We start from the raw sequence: 21,981 nt of genomic DNA, 5'->3' as shown, positions 1-21,981 counted from the left end.
TACACGCAGAAAAGGAAGGAAAAAGAGGCATAAATATTGAAAAGGAAGAAATGAAAAATCATCATTTGCAGATGTTTACGTATAATACATACCTAGACAAACCGAAGGTATCACCTGAAAACTATTGGAAGTAATAATACAGATAACAAAAATTGGCAGATACAAAGTAAACATATAACAGTAGAACATTTTCCCTTAAACAGAAAATTTCCTATCAGAAATTGTAATTCAGCAAAAGAACAGTAGTTCAGCTACAGAGACTACTAAATACCTAAGAAAAATCTAACAAGTAATACAAATTACTTAGCTGAAGAAACTCATGAAATTTGAGAAACAAACAGAAAAGTACAACGAAGCAAAATGGAGTGTACATATTATATTCCTGGAAGGGAAGTCTCAATTTTAAGATATTAATGCTCCTCAAATTAATCTGCAGATTTACGGCAATTACAATACAAATCCCAATGCTTATTTTTTTGTTATTGTTGTTGAATTTGGTACTTGATTAATAAGCATAAATGCACTTACTAAAATGTGCATAAAAAGAAAGTTGGAAATTGTTAGCAGTGGCTGGGAGTGGAAAAGATAAAACAGGGTTTTTTCCCTGTATATGTACTTTATATATTTCTTTGTTGTTTTGAATATTTTTTAACCACTAGTACATATTACTTTTATTATCAGAACAAAAAAAAACAAGATTCCTAATCTGGAGTATTATATATAATGCAGACCCTCTAGGCCATTGTATTGGTTCTTAATATCTGGGGGAGGGTCATAGACCCCTTCAGAAATGGATGAGGTCAATAACCTCTACTCCTGGAAAAAACATGCACTTAATATACAATCACAAACAAAATCTTGCAGGTGAATATAATATCAGGTGGTCCACAGAGTTGGACAGGTGAGAACACCTGCTCTAGGTTAATCAGTGTGGTCAGTGAGGACTGTTCCTTGGACCTGGGCATACATTTGGTTGAGGTGGGTGTGGACTGGCAGGCAGTGACCCTCCATCAAGACTAGGCTTTTCCTGGGTGCCCTGGAGGTAAGGAGGCCAGAGGTGAGAGGTTCAGCAGGCTGCACCTCTCAGGCCAGGTGGTACTAGCAGACAATGTTAGGAGCACCATTCACCAGAGCACTGTGAATCAGGGCAGACAGCAGGTAGGCCTGGAAGCTTCCCCCAGCAACCCCTTCTTCAGGCTTCATGGAAATCCTCAGCTGCAGGGGCAGGTGTGAACAGCAATACTCCCTTCTATGCATGCCAATTTCACCCTGTGGGAATTTGGGGGAAAGTGGGAAGGAGCCAAAGGCACTTACCAGTCACCACCTTGGTCACCTATCTATGTGTATTTATGGAGTAAGCAGCAGAATCAGGTGCCTGAATGCCGGGAATTAGAAGCTCTGGAATATGGGAGGGGGTAGGCAAACAGCATCTCTCCCCTTTTATAGGGCAGAGAGGATTTGACCACCCTGCACCCTTCACGCTTTTAGTTTCTTTGGCCTTACAGCTCTTCCTTTTTTCCAGAGCTGCATCGCTAAACTGGAACCTAATCCGGGGACAGGTGTTCAAAACTGTCATGGTTACAGCCATCGAATTACAGGAGGTTCACACAGCAGTCAGCAATGGTTTGGGAATATTAAATAAATGTGTTTCTCTAACAGAACAAGACAGGATCATTTGTTTATCCAACTTAAAAGCTGTCCCAAAAGGAGAAAAAGTAGGATATTATTTGTCCAAAATAAATAAGATTGGACAACTGAACATCTCTCCATGGGTCAATTTACAGATCATATGGAAATATGCTTATCTTGTAAAAAAAATTCATTTTCAGATGTTCAAATATCTTGGCATGTTCTGAAAACTATTTCCTATGTGGCCAAGGGAATTCATTTTCTATGTGGTAAAAAATTGACCAAAATTAATGGTGCCTTCCAATGGAAGTGGGAAATCTTTTTTATAAAACATGCTCGCCTGTTTTTGTTGCTGTTTCCCACACTGAATTCTTGTTTTCTTGTATTTTCTTACTATAAAAATAAGGCGTGAAGATAATTTTTGGAAAAAAAAAAAGAAAGAAAAGAGTATTCCAGAAGTACAGACTCCACTGCTACTCCTTGCCTCCTTTCTGACACCCTGTCCCTTACCTATACTGGAGCAGGGACCCAATTGCAAGGGAAACGGTGGGGACTGGAGGTAGAGCGAGGGAAGAGTGTCCAGTAGCCCAGGAAGGGATGAGACAATTCCCCAACAAAAAAGTACAACTTGTCAATAGCCCTCTGAGAAGATGTAGCCCCTCCCTGATACCCAGAGAAAGGCAAATTCTAACGACAGGGAGAGGGGCTACTTTTGGCCTCGGAACTACAAAGACAAAACATAAGTGACAGGACCAGCTGTGGCAGGGTGAGGTGGGAGTGGGGGCAAAGGAGGGGGCTCGTACTCTCGGTGGGAGTGGAAATTGGGGACCCAAGCTTACTGGCGATGCGGCCCTCACGTGACCAGGAGCTGACGTGGGCAAAGGTACTTAAAGCCCTGACCGCCGTCCTCCGTCCTCCTCTGGGTACCAACTCTATTGCGCTGCGCACTGCCGTGCGTTTAACCCAGGCGAGGAGGAGGAGGAGAAAATTCCCTCAGATCCGGGCAGGTGGGTGTGAGGGTGGGTACGGCCTGGGACCCCTGAGTAGGGGCAGCCTCGGGATGCGGGAGTCCGAGGCCGCGGATGCCTCCGCTTCGCCCGCTCCAGGCCGGCTTTCCAGACCCTGGGCTCTCAGACGCAGCTGATTTTGGTGGGCGGCGGGGAGAGGGGGAGGGGGAAACGAAAAGACTTGGATAGACTTGGCGAAGAATCCGCTTACTTCCCCTCCCAGCCAGTGGTTTTTGGCTTTGTTTTTTACACTCAGGCCCCGCACCCCACATCCCGTCCTGTTCTGAGAGGAGAAGGGAAGAGAAATAAACGTGGCAGCGCACATAAGGCCAACGGAAAGGTTGGGAAAGGGTGACCGGAGGGGCAGGCCATTGGGAAACAGTGTGGACCATTCACTCCCACCCTCATTCTGCAGACACCTCCCCATACCACCGCCACCGCCCCCTCCCCTCCCCCGGCCGTCCCCCCCGCCCGGTCCTTTGGGGGTGCTGAGAAATGGGTGTGCCAGCGTCGGTAGGGGAGATGGCGGGTTTGGTGCTCTCTGGGCTTCACAGGAGGGGAGAGCTTGAGAGAATCTGATATTAAACCGCCCTGCTAACTCCCAGACTGCTTTCCAGACACCTCGGCCCACACAGCCGTTCTACCCCCGTCTTTTCAGTCCTGGAAAAGGAGTGCGGGTACGCAGGCGGGAGGAATGGCGGTGACGGGGGGATTTGGGTGGGGGGTGGGAGGCGGAGCCCGGAGCGGGGGAGCCGTGGAAAATCACGACCCTGCAACCTAAAGGCAGACGTTGGGGCCCCTGTTCTGCAGTCTAATGCGGCTAATGCTAGGCCTGGGGGCTGGGGAGTGAAGGGCGGGTGATCATAGGAGGGGAACACTGGCTTGTTTGGCAGGAATCCCCCACGCCCCGTCTCATCCAGCTTTCGCTGCACCCTCGCCCCGCCCCCTCCCGCTTGGGTGCAGAAGAAGGGGTGTGGCGGTGTGTCCCGGAGAAATGGCGGACGGGGGCGGGACAGAGTGGAAGGCGGGGCAGAGTGCCTGGGGAGCCTGCGCGGGAGGGGCGAGTGGGGTGGGAGGGGAGGGGAGAGAAGAGTTGAGGGAATTGAGAGTATGCGAATACTAAAAGGCAATTACTGGTACTCTTGTCCTGGATGTTGATCCATCCACCAGGCTCTCAGTCTCCAACGTCTGCAGTCTGTATTTCTGCCCTTCGCTCTGTCCTTAGGATGAAGCTCTAACTGAACTGAAGGAAAGAAAAACAGCCCTGAATCCTTGGAGGTCAGTGTTGAGGGTGGGAACTGTCTGGGGACCACTGGCGTGGGTGTGGCAGAAACCAGAGCAGAGTCTGGGACCAGAGGCTCCTCCTCCAGCATCTTCTCTCTCTCTAAAAGACACCCTTGCCCCGGCCCGTCCTTTCTGGTGCAGAGAAAGAGGCGTGGCATCCGCCTTCTTAGTTAATAGTTTGAGGAAGAAAGGATAGAGAGAAAAAGAGGAGCCCTGAGAGGGGGAAACTTTTGACCCACAGGGGTTCAAATCAAGAAAGGAACCCGAATCCGTCCAACAAAGGCTCGAAAACACCCTTTCCGTGATCTGTCCGCAGGTCTGTCTGCCTTTTGGGCTCTCTGTTCAGGCGCCCAAACTGCTCTTGATCCCAGGAGGTCAGTATGTGCATGAACACCATATAGGGACCTTGTGGTGGAGGTGGGAGAATCAGAGCAGAATCTGAGGTCTCTACTGTTCCCCCCCCCCCCCCAGCTTTCCCGCCTTCCATACTGCTTCTCATCTCCCCATTTAGGTGCTGGGGAATTGTAGGTATTGATATTGGTAGGGCAGGCCAAGGTTGAAGATATAGAAAACATCGATCGATAGATCAGGTGTCTGAATCAGCAAATGCAGGCCTTGGCACCTGTGTCTGGGTGCTAGCCCGCCCGTCAAGCATTGTGTCTTCAAACTCTCCTCGAAGTAGGCTTGGTTAGACACGAAGTGAACCAGAGCCCTAAGCCTTATTCCTATCCTTTACTCCTAGGTCCTGCTCAGCTTGCGGTCTCCGCAGAACTTGCGAGCCTGACCTGAAAACCTTCGCCGGGACGTGCACGCATCCCGCTTTGGACAAGCCAGTTCCACGCCCTGGATCAGAGAATCACCCCAGCTGCACCATGAGCCGCGTTCGGGATGCTGGCTGCGTAGCTGCAGGGATAGTGATCGGTGCTGGTGCCTGGTACTGTGTCTACAAATACACCAGAGGAAGAGACCAGACGAAAAAGAGACAGGCCAAGCCCAAGAACCGGGCTGTGGCTGGGACTGGAGCCAGGGCTAGAGCTGGGCTAAGGGCCGGATTCACAATCGACCTTGGGCCGGGATTCAGTCCCCCAACCCCAGTCCTCGCTGGGGCAGAGGATAGGGCCCAGGATGAAGCCTCTGCTCTAGACACAGCTGGAGATGAGGCAGTGGTCCCACCTGCATCCAGTGCTGAGATTCAGAGTGGGACAAGTAGTCAGGCCCAGGAGGCGGATGGGGCCGGGGTTGGGCCCAAGACCGAATCAGTAGTCGGGGCTGTAGCGGCTTCTGCAATGACACCACCTCCTGGAGTGGCAGAGGCTCCCACGGCTGCAGAGTCCCCGTCAATGGCAGGGACTCCCAGAGTGGCAGAAACCCCCAGCGCAGCGGAGGCTCCCGGGGCAGCAACACCTTCCGGGACGCCTCCCGAAGCGGCAGCACACACCGAGGTGGTGGAGGCCCCTGGGGTTGTAGCGCCTACCGAGGCAGCCGAGGCTCCCGGGGTGGCAGCGCCTACTACCGAGGCGGCCGAGGCTCCAGTGCCCGCAACGCCTACGGGGGCGGCAGCGCCCACTGGGGCTGCAGAGGCTCCTGGGACGTCAGGCTCCCCTAGACCAGCGGCAGCTCCTGCAACGGCAGCCGCCAAGAAAGCGACCCCTGGGGCTCACACCGGAGCTATACCTAAGGCCGGGTCAGCGACTGGAGCTGTACCCAAAGGTGGGGCCAAGGGTGGAACCAAGTCCCGGAATGGGGGCAAGGGCAAGGGCAAGAAAAGCAAGGTTGAAGTAGACGAATTGGGGATGGGCTTCCGCCCTGGGGATGGGGCTGCAGCAGCTGCTGCAGCCTCCGCTAATGGGGGACAGGCTTTCCTGGCAGAGATCCCTGATTCTGAGGAAGGGGAGTCCGGGTGGACTGACACAGAGTCGGATTCAGACTCTGAGCCTGAGACCCAGCGCAGAGGAAAGGGAAAAAGACCTGTTCCCGTGCAGAAGCGTCCCTTTCCTTATGAAATTGATGAGATTCTGGGTGTCCGAGATCTCAGGAAAGTCCTTGCCTTGCTTCAGAAATCGGATGATCCTTTCATCCAGCAGGTAGCTTTGCTCACCCTGAGCAACAATGCCAATTACTCATGCAACCAGGAGACCATCCGCAAATTGGGAGGGCTCCCAATTATCGCAAACATGATCAACAAAACCGATCCCCACATTAAGGAAAAAGCCTTAATGGCCATGAATAACCTAAGTGAAAATTATGAAAATCAGGGCCGGCTTCAGGTTTATATGAATAAAGTGATGGATGATATCATGGCCTCTAACCTGAACTCAGCAGTACAGGTAGTTGGACTAAAATTTTTAACAAACATGACTATTACCAATGACTACCAGCACCTGCTCGTCAATTCCATTGCAAACTTTTTCCGTTTGTTATCTCAGGGAGGTGGGAAGATCAAGGTTGAGATTTTGAAAATACTATCGAATTTTGCTGAAAATCCAGATATGCTAAAAAAACTTCTCAGTACCCAAGTGCCACCATCATTTAGTTCCCTCTATAATTCTTATGTGGAATCAGAAATTCTTATTAATGCTCTTACTCTGTTTGAGATCATCTATGACAATCTCAGAGCAGAAGTGTTCAACTACAGAGAATTCAATAAGGGTTCCCTTTTTTACTTATGCACTACGTCTGGAGTGTGTGTTAAGAAAATTCGAGCCTTAGCAAATCACCATGACCTCTTGGTGAAAGTGAAAGTTATAAAGCTAGTGAACAAATTCTGATTGTATATGTGCTCTCAAAAGACAAAGAAATTTCTTGGTTTTGCAGTCTGGAAGCATTGAAAATTGAAGGTTACTGCTTTTCCACTTGTTCATATAGTAAAGGGATCCTTTCAGCTGCCAGTTATGAATAATGTATCATCCAGAGTGATTTTATCTGTGACATTCACCAGCTTTAAGCTGAACCATTTTATGAATACCAAATAGTCCTCTTGTACTGAAAACACATTTGTGACTTTAACCGTGCTGCTTGGGTGGAAATATTTTTACTGGTTCTTTTATGTGAATTGATAGTGAACCTGTCCATTATGAATGGCCTACTCTTCTATTATTTGTTTTGACTTGAATTTATCCACCAAAGACTTCATTCGTGTATCATCAATAAAGTTGTATGTTTCAACTGACAAAAATTGTTCTCATTCTTGAATTTAAAATCTAACTGGAGAGATAAGGTAAATATGTACAAAGGAAAACAGTACCCAATTATATGCTCATTGTCTAATATATGCTGTCTGATTAAATGAAGCACAGGTTGTTGAGAAAGCTTCAATGAGAGAGAGCACACTTAAGCTTGGCCCTGAAGGACAGCTTAGAAGGGCATTCCAGGAGAGAAATATAGATTGAAGGAAGGCATGGAGGTGGCATATCTGTTCCTGTGATAGGAATGAAGCCAGTTTGCCTGGAATGGAAGCAATAAGAGGAGTGGCGAGAGATAAAGGTGGCAATTTAGGGTTAGGAAAGTTGAAGGAAGATTCTGAATTGCAAGCTGAGATATTCAAATGTTATTCTGGCATATTCTGGGAGTCACTGGACATTTGTGACAAGAGGAAAAGTAACCTGGTGGCAATGTGCAAGATGGATCAGAGCTGGGATTGGGTTAGGTGTAGAGATTGAAAAGGAGGACATTTGTTAGAAAGTTACAATAAACCAAGCATGAGATGATAAAGGGTGAAATGGGCAGTCACTAAAGGAACAGTTAAGGTATAGTGGTAATAAAGGACTCATAAAAAAACAAAACAAAAAAAGACCAACATCCACTGCCTGACATTTGGCTGTGGGTCAACAAAGAGGGAGGATTGTATGACCCCCTGCAGGCCCTGACAGCCTCTTTCTTGGGCAACTGTGGGGACAGTGTAGTGACAAAGGGAGTTACCATTTGGAATGATGAAAAAAAAAAACAGCAGTGTGGCAGAAAGAATGACTCTTGGTGCACAGTAGTGGTTTGTTTCCTAGGGTTAGAGGTCTAGATCCCCGTTCTTTTAGAAGAGGGGCAATGGTGAGGCCTTTATGAGAGCCAACACCCCCACCCTGAGTTCACTTAAGAGCAGATGTACCTTCCTTCCTTCTCTTCCTGGCCCACTGGAGCAACGAAAAAAGAAAATGAAAGGGGTACCAGAGGTTTTTCCAAACTCGGCTTGCTTTCTTGACATCCCTCACAAAATCATTTTTGTGCGAGTGTATGGTAAGCTATGGCAGGGATAGAAATAGGTACTCCTGGGAGGGGGCATACAGAAAAAGTATACATTGGTATTACATATCGGTACAGCTTATCTGGAGATCAATTTGGTAATATCCATAAGAAGCTTTAAAGATGTACCTGCCCTTTAACCAAGCATTCCACTTGTACGATTTTTCTTCCTAAGAAAATAATCAAATAACTGTACAGAGAGGAACATACAAGGCTGTTTATTTCAGCAATGTTTCCAAGAGAGAAAAACTAGAAGCAACTTAAATGTCTAACACTATGGAACTGGCTAAACAATAGATGGTATGTTCATGTGGTACAATATTATACAGCTATTGAAAACTAAGGGATCTATTGTACATCATGGTAACTATAGTTAATAACAGTATATTGTATAATTGAAAATCGTTAAGATAATAGATTTTATGTGTGTTAACAACGAAAAAATAACTATACGAGGTAATGCATATGTTAATTAGCTTGATTTAGACACTCCACAATGTACAATTATATATAAAATCAAAACATCATGTTGTACCCCATAAATATATACAATTTTTACTTGTCAGTTGAAAAATAAACTTTAAAAAATTGTGATAAACTTCTATATTGGTATGAAAAGACAGTCACCACATGTAAGGACCTGTGGCATCAGTCAAAAAGGTTCACACAATTAAACCTGGGTGAAAATTCTTTCAGTGTTTATTATGTACATCTCTGTATTTTTACATAGAATTGGAATTATATTGTATAGTAGTGGTTCTCAATGGCTAGTCCATGGACTACTGCAGGTCTCTGAAACTGTAAGGTCAAAACTATTTTCAAAACAATACCAACATGTTATTTGCCTTTTTCACTGAATTGACATTTGGACTGTTGATGCAAAAGCAATGATGAGTAAAATGGCTGGTGCCTTAGCATGGATCAAGGCAGTGTCCCCAAACTATACTAGTAGTGATTATATTCTTTACAGCCACATGTTCAATTTTTTGAAAATCCAGTTTCATTTTTAAATGTCTTTAACAGAATCCTTATTTACAATAAAATTATAAAATTTGTTAAATCCCAATGCTTGGGTTCATGTCTTTTTAATATTTTGTGTTGATGAAACAGAAGTATGCACAAAGCACTTCCGCAGCACAGCTTAGTGCAATGGTTGTTTTGAGGGAAAATATTTGCACAGTCATTTGAGTTGTGCACTGAATTAGTTGCTTTTTTCATGGAACATCATTTTTACTTGACAAATGAGTAGCAGACAAACTATGGTTTTTCAGACTTGGGTATTTGGCAGACGTTTTCTTGAAAATGAATTAAGTAAGCCTTCAAGGAAAACAACTGACAATATTTGTCACCAATAATAAAATTTGAGCTTTCAAACAAAATAAGAATTTTGGAAAACCTGCATCCAAAACCATAAGCTTGACAGCTTGTAATACTTGAAGATTTTTCTGAAGAGATCAGTGGTCATAATAATGAAGGTAATGGTCTTTCTTCTTTTTCTTCTTCTAGGAGAAAATTGATGAAGGACCTAGGGCCTAATGTTCATCTTACTCAGTTTTACTGGGACCATTGTAACTCACATGACCTTGAATCCATGGCCATTTCATAAAGAATATCATTGCTGTGCAACAAGATGACTCCGAGTGAGGCTAGACCCGAGATTTTTTAACCCTTAATAAGGAGAACTTGAAAAGATGTCAGTCCTGGTACGGGGATGTCTTCTTCTGGGTGAGTCAGAGGTGTTGAGCTCATATATTGAAGAGGATGCATCAATGTCTCTTGGCTTGATACCAGCTATTAAGGTAATTCAACCATCTTCCTTTGCTCTGATTTTCAGTGGGAACTTCCATCCCCTTCAGGCGAAACCTATTCCCATACAGAGATGTGTAGTCTAGCCTTGTGAATGAGCTAAGAATCACACACTAAGCCAATATTTCATTTCCTAAAGTCTGGGGTTTTGTGTCGTAAATCACATCACATGTGGAAGATCAACAGCATAGTCCAGGTGGCTGACACTTAAAAGAGTAGTTCTTTGAAAGATTTAATTTAGTAAAATAATAACAGTAGGCACCAAGAATGGAGCACCAGCTATACTCATACAGTGTTCTATTATTCCTAAAATGTGACTGCTGAAACATTCTTTATACATTTTGTATTATAGTTTTTACCTCTTATATTATGTATCCAGGGCATGGGTTAAGTGGACAATTCTCACAACTGTGTTTACACTGAATAGTCTTGTCTTTCTTGCTTTAATTTATAGGTTTGGATAAACAATTGGATCAGGAAGCAGTCGTGTCTTTTTTTTTTTTTTAAGAACATGACCTTATAAGTGCAATAAGTGCAAGTGAAAGAACTGAAAATACAGGTCTGTCATTTTAGTGGCAGAGCACAAGGATGAAGTGATACAGATTTTTGCTCTTGGGGTCCCTGGAGCTGGATTTGTTTCCGCCCTTTATCGGGCCATGTTATTCAACTTTTCCATTACTTGTAAGACATATCACAATATCTTTCCTTAAATCCCAGTGTGTGCTTAAGCAAAAGGTTACAGACTAAGAGTAAGACCGGAAATGGGGCAGTAAGCAATAGAGTCTCGAGAAAACATGGGATATTTGGGTTGAGGTGGGCAAAGTGCAAATAAGACTTCCTTGGACAATCTGGGGTTGAAAACTAATAGCCTACAATTAACTGAGTGCTTTCTCTCCGACTCTTGGTTCTAGGTGACAAGGTAGTTGCTCCTATAGAACAATTTCATGGAGAAGAGGAATTGAGTGGGATCAGATATTTGTTTCTAAGGACACTGAACAACTTCCAGTGAAAACAACGAGCAGGCTTAAACATGGAATTCAATGTTAAGAGATAAAAAAAATATAGAGAGAGTAATTAGGAAGTCCTACTTCAAGAATCCCTTTCCACGTAAAGTTATTAGAGACCTCTTGAAGAAAGAGTTTAGAAATCAGCCTTGTCAATTACTTAATTGTAATATTAGCTGAATTCACCACCTTACCAGGTATTTTTAGGGAAACTGGGAACACTGGCAACCAAAATAGGAGATCTGGAAAATCCTGACCCTCTTTGGACTTTTTGAAAATAGTTCCCTCTGTGCTCTGCTTATAAGGAAAATAGCAATTTGCCTGATATGCTCCCACGAAAACTCATATTTAAAATATGAAAATACCTATGTCTGAGAGTGATATTGCAATATTAGAACAAAGAAGAGATTATAGACAGACTTTGAGTGTGCCTGACTAAGAACATAAGTTTAGATCAGTACAAATTAATTGCACCTGGGGTCTCACCTACTGCTGATGTATCAATAATATATTAATTAGCTTCAGACTTAAGTTAGATATAAGTGGTAAAACTTCAAGAGTGACCACTAAAATAATAGAAATAGCGTGTATAATGTCTAAAGCAGTGAAGGAAAAAACGCACAAAGAGCAAAATCCAAAAAAAGGTAAGAAATGCGAAAAGTGAAGCCTCAAAAAAGGAAGACAAATAGAAAGTACATAGCTCAAATGTGTTAGTAATCACAATAAGTGAAAATGGGCTAACCTTACTAGTTTTAACTATAACTTTTAAGACATAATCAGATTTTTAAAATCCAGCTACATGCTAAAGAATGAGCATGCTGAAACTTTGAAAGCAAAAGGATAGAATACGTTATACCGTACAAGCACTAACCAAAAGGAAGCTGGTATAGCCAAGTGTATATGAGACAAAATAGATTTTAAGACAGAAAGTATTATTAAAAATAAAGAATAGATAAATGTTTAAACACACTGTGTTACATCTATATCATGAAATACCATTCAGAAATAAAAAGAAATGAACTATTGATACACATAACAACTTTGATGGATCTCCAGGGCATTACACTAAGTGGGAAAAAAACAATTTCAAAAAGTAACATACTGTATGATTCCATACAACATTTTAAAAGTAAACAAATTATAGAGATGGAGAACAAATTAGTGGTTGCCAGGGGTTAGGGATGGTGGAGTGGAGAGTGGTGTGAAATAGAAAGGATAGCACAAAGGATATATTGGTTGCAGTGGTGTGATAAAATGGCATAGAACTATATGACACATTTTGTGCCAATGTCAGTTTCCTAATTTTGATATTGTACTACAGTTTTGTAAGATGCAAACAGTGGGGGGAACTGTGTGAAGGGTACAGAAGACCTCTCTGTACTATCCTTGCAATTTCCTGTAAATATATAATTATTTCAAAGTAAAAGTTTTTAAAATGATGACAAAGAGTTCAATTCACCAAAAAGTTTCTAAATTTGTGAGTATTTAATAAATTAATCTCAAAATATATAAACAAAATTGTTATGGAACTATACCTCAAAAGGTATAATAAAAAGGCAAGCCTTTGGTGAGACTAAAAAACAAACCAAAAAAAAGGGTGCAAAAAAAATATTGGCAATAAACAAGAGGATGTAATAATAAATAAGCAGTGATTTCCACAGATAAGAGAATACTATGATTAACTTTATGATGATGAATTTGAAAATGTGGATAAAACAGATGAATTCCTTGAAAAACAGAACTTGCCAAAACTGGCTTAAAAAGACACAGAAAACCCAAAAGTTACTATAGCTACTGAGGAAATTAAATCAGTAGCTTAAAAGTCCCCTGTCCCCCCAAAAACCAGACTCACATAGAACAGATAATCCCAAGTTTTATACAAACTCTTCCATAGAACAGAAAAAATCAATGCTTTCCAATGCACTTTATGAGACTAGTATTTATTTGGCCCTTTGTATCCATGGGTTCGGCATCCATGGATCCAACCAACAATGGTTCAAAAATAAAAGATTCAGGAAAAAAGAAATAATACCAATTCAACTATAAAAATAATTCAAATAAAAAATACTGCAGTAAACAACTCTTTACATAGCATTTACATCGTATTAGGTATTAGAAATAATCTGGAGATGACTTAAAGGATATGGGAGAATGTGCATAGGTTATATGCAAAAACTACACCATTTTGTGTAAGGCACTTAAGCACCCACAGATTTTGGTATGGGGTGTAGAAGTCCTGGAACAAATCCCCCACAGATACTGAGGAACGACTATAAACTGTATATCAAAATTGACAAGATCAGTATGAAAATGGAAAATTACAAACAAGTCTCACTTATAAACATAGATGTGAACATTTTAAAAACCTGCAAATAGAATCCAGTAGTGTATATTTTAAAAAGTCATGATCAAAATTGTAATGTAGAGTTTGTTTAACAAAAAAATCTATCAAAGCGTGATCGATGCATTCTAACAGTATATGGAAATATTAAGATCCAAAAAGAGCTACATCAATTGGAAAAAGAAGGTTAGAGGGGAGACTTACTCTATCAGACAGTAAGATATACTTGTAAGATCATATGCATTAGTTAAGGTAAAAATAGGCTATACTGAAGTAACAAATGAACCCCAAAATCTCAGTAAAATCAACAAAGGTTTATTTCTTGCTCACATAAAATTTAATGAGAATTAGGCAGCTGTCCAGTCTTCCTTCCATGCAGTTACTCAGGGATTCAGGCTTCTTCCATCTTGTGGCTCCTCCATCTCCACACATGGCCTTTTATACAGATTTTTAACTACCCTGCCCAGAAGACATTCATATTACTTTTGCTTATAGTACTTTGTCCAGATCTAGTCATCTGGTCTCAATCTAACTGCAAGGCAGGCTTGGAAAGTAGGTAAGTACAAAGATCATTTGATGGGTACTAGCTCTTCCTGCCATATTATAGTAATAAAAGTAATGTGGAAGAGATAAATAGATAAATAGAAAGGCTTAGAGACAGACCAAGTAAATATAGAAACAATATACTATAAAACTGGCACCACAAACCAATGGAAAAAAGATGAACTGTTCAGTATATGGTACTGGAAAGATGTAAATGAGGGGCTAAAATTATGAGGCTAATAGAAGATAATATCAGAGAATATCTTTGTGGCCTAGAATTAGATAATTCCTTGAATAAAACTTCATAAGACACACAGATTAATAAACCTGATTACATAAAAAATAAGATTTTGTGTGTGTGTGTGTGTGTGTGTGTGTGTGTGTGTGTGTGTGTGTGTGTGTGTGTGTGTGTGTGGCTGGCCAGTATGGGGATGCAAAGCCTTAAAAAAATAAGAATTTCTAATAAAGGACATCGTCAACAAAGTTAACAGATGACCCATGCTATTTAAACAGTTCAAGAAAAAGGGAAAAAAATTAAAAGTTCACTAATGAATTTTATGAAGCTAGCAAACCTAAAACCAAAACCTGTTAAAGATAGTACACAAAAAGTTATTATAAACAGATATCAATAATAAATATAAAAAACAAAATAAAATATTAAACTATAAAACATATGAACAAACGTAATGTAGAAATATAGCAGAAAAAAACTATACTGTGACTTGATAGAAATTCATCCACAAAGGCAAAAATAGTCAAACATCAGGAATTCTATTAATATAATTCATTCATCAAAAAATTAAAGGAGAAAAAGTACATGATTCTGCCAATAGATGTTGAAAAGTCATTACGGAAAAAATTAGTAGCTAGTCCTAACACACATTAATAGGAATAGAAGCAAATAACTTAAATATGGAAAAAACTTTTGTCAACAATCAATAACAATCCTTATTCTACCATTAAATGCCAAAGAAATTTCCACTAAAACCAAGAACAAATCAGTATCACTCACAATCTCCATTTTTTCCAACAGTATTTTGGAGATTACAGCTATTGCAATAAAATAAGAAAATAATTAGCATAAAATTGGGAACAGAGCATACTAATTTCTATTTACAATTGATGTGATTTAATTCTTCTAAAACACAAGGGGCTATTTAAAAATTAAAAAGTTGATTAACAAATTAGACATAAGATAAATAAATACAAAAAAATCAATAGCTTTCCTCTATTCTAGCAAGTTTTTAGGGAGCCTTACCCTGTAGAGCCCATATGCTAATATCATTCACTTATTTTTTTGTTTAAAAGGATTCATATTGCTATCTAACTAGTCCATAGGATGATTTCATCAATTGCTAGTTCAACCAATTGTCTCAGTCTCAATAACCCTCTGATACTTATTTCATTTTTTTCATTATACGATTTTCTCTATTTGTACCCAAGTGTACTTTACAAATTTAACTGTGTATCTCACTTTTTTGCTAAAAATATTACTTTACCTTGTAAGTGTCCACCAAAATGTCTTAATTCGTGGTGCCCAAATCCTATAGATCTGATAGTTCATTTCATGCCTCAGAAAAACCAGTTTCTTATATTTGGTTACAAGACACACATGATAATGTATAATAACTATCCTGTTGGAAGACTGGATTAGACAGCAGACTTTCAAACTCTCAAATGCACTGATTATGTCACTCATTGTCATATGCCTCAGGACAACATTAAGATTGCTTTCAGTGAATTGTTGCCATACTCACTTAGGCCACCCATTAGACTACCTTTTACAATTTGTGCCTTTTTCATAGACCAAAGTGCATTTTATTTATCCTCTCGGTGTTTCAAATGTCTTCATAATACACCCATGACACAATGAATTACTGGTATCACAACCCAATACTATTAATTTCATCTTTAATAAAACAGGTTCTATGATATAGGACTTTTCCAACAGTGTTCAGTAGATCATACATCAAAGATAGCAAACAGAGCAACAATATTTTTATTTACAGAGAAAAACAACATTTTGTAAATAATCTATGACTAACAGTGTATGAAAAGTCCTGACAAAGTTGAAGAAAGGATGGCATATGTATTAATCCGTTTCTGTTGCTTATAATATAAATATCTGAAACTGGGTGATTTATAAGAAAATGGAATTTATCCCTTACAGTTTCTGAGGCTAGAAGTTCCAAAGTCCAGGGAACACATCTGGTGAGAGCCTTCCTTGGTGGTGGCTTTACAGCAATGCAGGGGTCTCACGTGGCAGAATATGGTGGAGCAGAGAGAGAGCTCCTCTGCACTCTCCTTTTAAAGCCCTCAGAATCACATCCAAGACCACATTAAACCATCAACTTAATAACCTCCTCAAGGCCTCACCTTTCAATTACCATAATAGGGTTTCCCACCCTCAGTAGTTACAGTGGGGATTAAGCTTCTAATATATGGACTTTGGGGAACATAATTCAATCAGTCCACTACAGCATATTCAATGTTTGAGGCTAGGAAAAAGAAGTAACATCACATCTCTAGTTTATAACATACACAAAAGTATATACCAGAAAGATTAAAAAGAAACACACACACACACACAGCTATTTTTAAAAGCTTGAAGAAAATATAAAAATTATTTTATGATCAGAAGGTGGGAAAGGTCTGCCTAAACATGGCCCAAAACCCAGAAGCCATAGGGAGAAAGGCTGAGGGATATGACCACCTGAAAATGGATTATCTATAGAGAAAGACACTATGAACAAAGTTAAATGAGGTAAGGTGTGCATGGAAAGATACATATGATGTACTGTAAGTGAAAAAAGGTGCAAAATAGAACAATGCCTGAACTGTGAGTTGATTTTCTGTTACAAATGTGAGTATGTATAACATCTGTTTATGTTTGTATACACATAGAAATCATCAGACTGGTAATAGTAAGTAACTATACAAAGATGGAAAGGAAGAGGGCAATTTTTACATCTAACTATATATATTTACCTTTTTAAATTTTTAATAAACATGTTTTACTTCTATGGTTTATGAAAACACAATAAAGAAGATCAAAATAGAGTTCATTGTGAAAAATAAACTCTCAGAGTGCTGGTACCTTCCAAATCCATCTAAGAGTTGTAGTCAAATGATTAGTTTGATACAAAATCCTGTCCTTAAACGCAGAGGCTATAATATGGCCTTCTTCCCCAGATGCTAATTTTTTCCCTTTCTAAGTGGAAACAAATATATCTGGGACTTCTATCAGTAGTTAAAAAACAGCTGAAAAACAATTCCAGGATCTTTTAAGTACCATAGTATCTCCCCAACTGTAACCATAGTCACTTAAACAAATGTGACTTTATGTTTATGGCACATATTTATAACATTCACAAGCTATGACATTCATAATACAAAGATTTACCATTGTACCAGAAGAAAAGCAGCCAGAATTAATTGAATTTTCATAAGTGACATGGTGCAATTTAACATTTACGATTTGGGGCTACAGATTATATGGACCCACCTAACAAGGTGTGATGATTAATGATGATAAATAATAACTTATTATAAACATTTGCTCTACAAATCAGTTTGAATGGATTCAAGATCTATAAAACATTGTAAGTATTGCTTGTTTTATTCAGTCTTCTCTATATTCCATCTTTTCTAATACCAAAAAGAAAATCCATTTGAATTCATTTTAAATGATGAAAGAAAATAAATATTAAAAGTTTTGTTTTATGAACCCATTTCACTAGGTCTGGAATTTTATTATAGCTTATTAAAAGGAGGCCATAGAATTAGCATGAACACAGTTAAAATCACATTTTAGTAAACAAAGGACTAAAAATGGGAAAAATAACTAAAAATGAGACAATTCTTGCTCAGATTTTTACAAAAATTAATAACAAGGTATTATTTCTCATAAAAAAAATCCAGAAAGGGGAAAACTAATCAACATGTAGGAGAGAATGCACTGCAAATATGGTAGTCTTCTCCTGCTGTAAGAGTGTATATCTCTCAGAAAACAAGGGGGAAATCTCCACGACATTGGTCTGGGAAAAGATTGCTTGGACATGACCCCACAACAAAAGCAAAAATAGACAAATGGGATTGCATCAAACTAAAAAGCCTCTGCACTGCAAAGAAAACAATGAACAGAGTGAAGAGACAACTCACAGATTGGGAGAATATATTTGCAATCATACATCTTATAAAAAGTTAATATCCAAAATATGTAAGGAACTCAAACAACTCAATACTAAGAAAACAAATAACCTAATTTTAAAAATGGGCAAAGGACCTGAATAGACATTTCCCAAAAGAAGACATACAAACGGCCAACAGGTACATGAAAAAATGCTCAACATCACTATGACTAGGGAAATGCAAATCAAAACCACAATGCGATATCATCTCATGCCAGTTGGACTGGCTATAATCAAAAAGGTGGAGAATAACAAATGCTGGTGAGGACGTGGAGAAAAGGGGAGCTCTTACACACTGTTGGTGGGAGTGTAAATTAGTATAGCCATTATGGCAAACAGTATGAAGATTCCTCAAAAAACTAAAAATAGAACTACCATATGATCCAATAATCCCACTGCTAGGTATTTATCCCCCAAAAAGGAAATCATCATACTGAAGAGTATCTGCACCCCTGTGTTCATTTCATCAGTATTCACAATAGCTAAGAAAAGGAATCAACCCATATGTTCATTGATAGATGAGTGGATAAAGCAAATGTGATATATATACACAATGGAATACTACTCAGCCATAAAGAAGAATGAAATCTTGTCATTTGTGGCAACATGGATGAATCTAAAAGACATTTTGCTAAGTGAAATAAGTCAGGCACAGAAAGATAAATACTGCATGTTCTCACTCATATGTAGGAGCTAAAAAAAATAAGTTGAACTTTTAGAAGTAGAGAGTGGAATCACAGTTACTAGAGGCTGGGAAGGGGAGGCAGGAGTGGGAATAGAGAGAGGTTGGTTAATAGGTACAAAATTACACCTAGGTAGGAAAAATAAGTTCTAGGCACGTACAGCAGTACTAGGCATCTGTAATTAACAATAATTTATTGTATGTTCTCAAATGGCTAGAAGAGAGGTGATCAAATGTTCTTACTACCAGAAATGATAAAGTTTTGCTGTAGTAAATATGCTAATTATCCTGATTTGATCATCACACAATTGTATACATGTATTGAAATATAACTTTGTACCCCATAAATATGTCCAATCAATACCTTTCAATTAAAAAATAAATTTCCTAAAAAAAATGATAAAAAGATAACAAGCATTAGTGAAGATGTAGAGAAAAAAGAGCCCTGCACGCTGTTGGTGGGAATGTAAATTAGTACAGACATTATGGAAAACAGTATGGAGATTCCTCAAAAAACTGAAAATAGAATTACTATATAATCTGGCAATCCCACATCTGGGTATTTATCCAAAGGAATTGAAATCAGTATGTCAGAGAGATATCTGCATTCCCCTGTTCATTGCACCATTACTAACAATAGTCAAGATATGGAAACAACCTAGGTATCCATCAATGGATGAATGAATAAAGAAAATGTGATCCATATACACAATGGAATACTATTCGGCCTTTTTTAAAAAAAAAAAAAAGAAAAGGAAATTCTGTCAATTGTGACAACATGGAAGAACCTAGAGGACATTTCGCTAAGTGAAATATGTCAGGCACAGAAACACAAATACTGAACGTTCTCACTTATATGCAGAATCTAAAAAAGTAGAATTCACAGAAGTAGAGAGTAGAATAGGGATTGGGGAAAAGGGAGATGTTAATCAAAGGAAACAAAGTTTCAGGTAGACAGGAGAAATACATTCTAGTTATCTATTGCCCAGCATGGTGACTATAGTTAATAATAATGTATTATGTATTTCAAAATTGCTAAAAACAGTACATTGTAAATGTTCTCACCACAAAGAAATAATAAGTATGAGAGGTAAGGTATATGTTAATTTGCCTGTTTTAATCATTCCACAGTGTGTACATGTGTCATAACATTACATCGTACCCCATAAATATATACTATTTACCAATTAAAAATAAAATAAAGTTTCTTTAAAAAAAGAATGAATCACATTGCTATAAAAAGTATATATATCTCAAACTTTGTTTGATAGCCAATTTGTCCACATATCTTAACAGTCATAATATTTAATAGTCATCAGCATCCATTAATGCTCTGCCTCTGCCAAAGGGGCATCTAGGCAGACAAAATTTATAGTTGTGTCCAAATAGAAATGTGCTCTAGTTTTTTAATACAAGTATTGGATATCAGCAACAAGTCAATCCTCATAGCAGAGACGGATGCACCAAGTTCTACTTTGAGGGCACCAACATCTAGCTAAGGTGGCTGAGTTCCCCGAGCACTAAATAAACAACCTCCTATGATAGTTTGGTTTCTAATACAGATTGATCTTAGGTAGGGAATGTGCTGAGCAGCAGACACTAAGAACCTTGTCAGCTTAATAATTATATTTCCTACAGTAACATAAACTATCCTTTTTTTTTTTTTTTTAAGGAAATTGCCCAAAAAGGAAACACTCAAACACTGTTGGTGAGATTGTAAATTAGTACAGCCACTATGGAAAACAGTGTGAAAATTCCTCAAAATTTAAAAATAGAATTACCATATCACCAAGCAATCCCATTATTGGGTGTATATCCAAAGGAAATGACATTAGTATGTCAAAGAGATTTCTGCACTTCCATGTTTATTACAGCTCTGTTTACAATAGTCAAGACATGGAATCAACCCAATTGTCCAAAAACTGATGAATGAATAAAGAAAACGTTGTATATATAAACAACGGAATACTATTCAACCATAAAAAAGAATGACATCTTGTCATTTGCAACAACATGGATAGACCTGGAGGACACCATGTTAAGTGAAATAAGCCAGGCACAGAAAGACATTCACCACATGATCTCACTCATATGTGGAATTTAAAAAACAGAGAGAGGGAGAGAGTTGATCTCATAAAAACAGAGAGTAAAACAGTGGTTACCAGAGACTAGGGAAGGGAGAGAAGAGGAAAGAGTTGGGAGAGGTTGGTCAATGGATACAAAGCAACAGTTAGTTAGGGGAGATTCACCCAAAGAAAAGTTCTAGTGTTCTCTTACACAGTAGAGTTACGATGGTTAATAGTAAGGTATCATAAATTGCAAAATAACTAGAAGGAAGGCTTTTGAATGTTCTCACCATAAAGAAATGTAAATACATGAGGTGACAGATATGCTAAATACTATGAGTTGATCATTATACAACCTATATGTATTGAAACATCAAATTGTGCCACATAAATATGTACAGTTACAATGTGTCAATTTTAAAAATTTTGAAAAGTAAATCTTACCCCATTTGATAACATGGTGTATCCTCTGGGATCTTAAAAATGCTCAGTAATTGAGGAGGCTCTATGCCCAAACAAATATGCTTTTATTGCACCTACTCTTTCACTTCTTAAAATGTGAAGGGCCAATGGGGCCAGAGACTGACAGCCCACTCTCAATGGGTCAAGTTACATTTGCATGAACCTGTCAGGATAAAGTTACCCCTCCAATGAGGTTTCCTCCCCACCTCTCTCTTTCTCCCTCCCCCCACGCCCATCCCCAAACACACACATTGCCCAAGACCTTAACACAGGCCTGAGAAGGCCCCAGTGGAGACGGTCAAGCATGGTACCACTTATCCTGCCTAATACCACCTCCTCAGGGCAGGGCAGACCAGGGACCACAGGATGGCAGTGAGATAGCTCTGGGCTCAAGGCAAGGAAGAGTCACAGCTGAAGCAGAGAAACTGGAGAAAACCTTAAGCCTGGGATGCGATGTAAAATTAATGTAAAAAAGCCAGCACTGAAAATAGTATTAATCATATTTAAAAAGCCATCCTCAAGGGAACTTAGCAGAGAAGTTAACCAAAGAGAGCCATAAACATAAAATTTGCTTGAACCACATCAATTTGCTAAGCCTACACTTGGAATCTCTTTTGAAACAAGGTAGGCAAAATATAAATAAAAGAAAAAACAGTTTCCTGAGCCTTAAAATATTCTGCTTTGGGTGGCAATTTATAACAGAACTGAGCTCCATCTTTGTAAAATTGCCTTTG

General features: G+C 39.5%; 1 protein-coding gene across 9 annotated transcripts; it reads left to right on the top strand.

Moving 5' to 3' along the window:
• Window positions 1-2,552: 2,552 nt before the first annotated feature.
• Window positions 2,553-7,095, top strand: ARMCX2 (armadillo repeat containing X-linked 2). Of its 9 annotated transcripts, none has more exons than XM_063083455.1 (6): window positions 2,553-2,636; window positions 2,893-2,976; window positions 3,254-3,313; window positions 3,862-3,914; window positions 4,237-4,294; window positions 4,663-7,095. In XM_063083455.1, exon 6 carries the CDS (start codon window positions 4,793-4,795, stop codon window positions 6,686-6,688), a length of 1,896 nt encoding a protein of 631 aa, XP_062939525.1. In that variant the 5' UTR covers window positions 2,553-2,636; window positions 2,893-2,976; window positions 3,254-3,313; window positions 3,862-3,914; window positions 4,237-4,294; window positions 4,663-4,792; the 3' UTR covers window positions 6,689-7,095. The 9 variants fall into 9 exon arrangements, with proteins under 9 accessions (XP_062939525.1, XP_062939524.1, XP_062939527.1 ...); XM_063083454.1 differs by having other exon boundaries at window positions 4,162-4,294; XM_063083457.1 differs by having other exon boundaries at window positions 3,807-3,914; window positions 4,162-4,294.
• The last annotated feature ends 14,886 nt before the right edge of the window (window positions 7,096-21,981 follow it).

This window comes from Cynocephalus volans, chromosome X, assembly GCF_027409185.1.
Source record: "Cynocephalus volans isolate mCynVol1 chromosome X, mCynVol1.pri, whole genome shotgun sequence".
In the NCBI taxonomy this organism is placed as follows: Eukaryota; Metazoa; Chordata; class Mammalia; order Dermoptera; family Cynocephalidae; genus Cynocephalus; species Cynocephalus volans.
Note: the sequence above shows the minus strand (reverse complement) of the source record. Positions and strands in the feature narration are given on the sequence as shown.

Coding starts and splice junctions, on each gene's coding strand:
- ARMCX2 (XM_063083461.1), top strand. CDS start 4,793: ATGAGCCGCGTTCGGGATGCTGGCTGCGTAGCTGCAGGGATAGTGATC.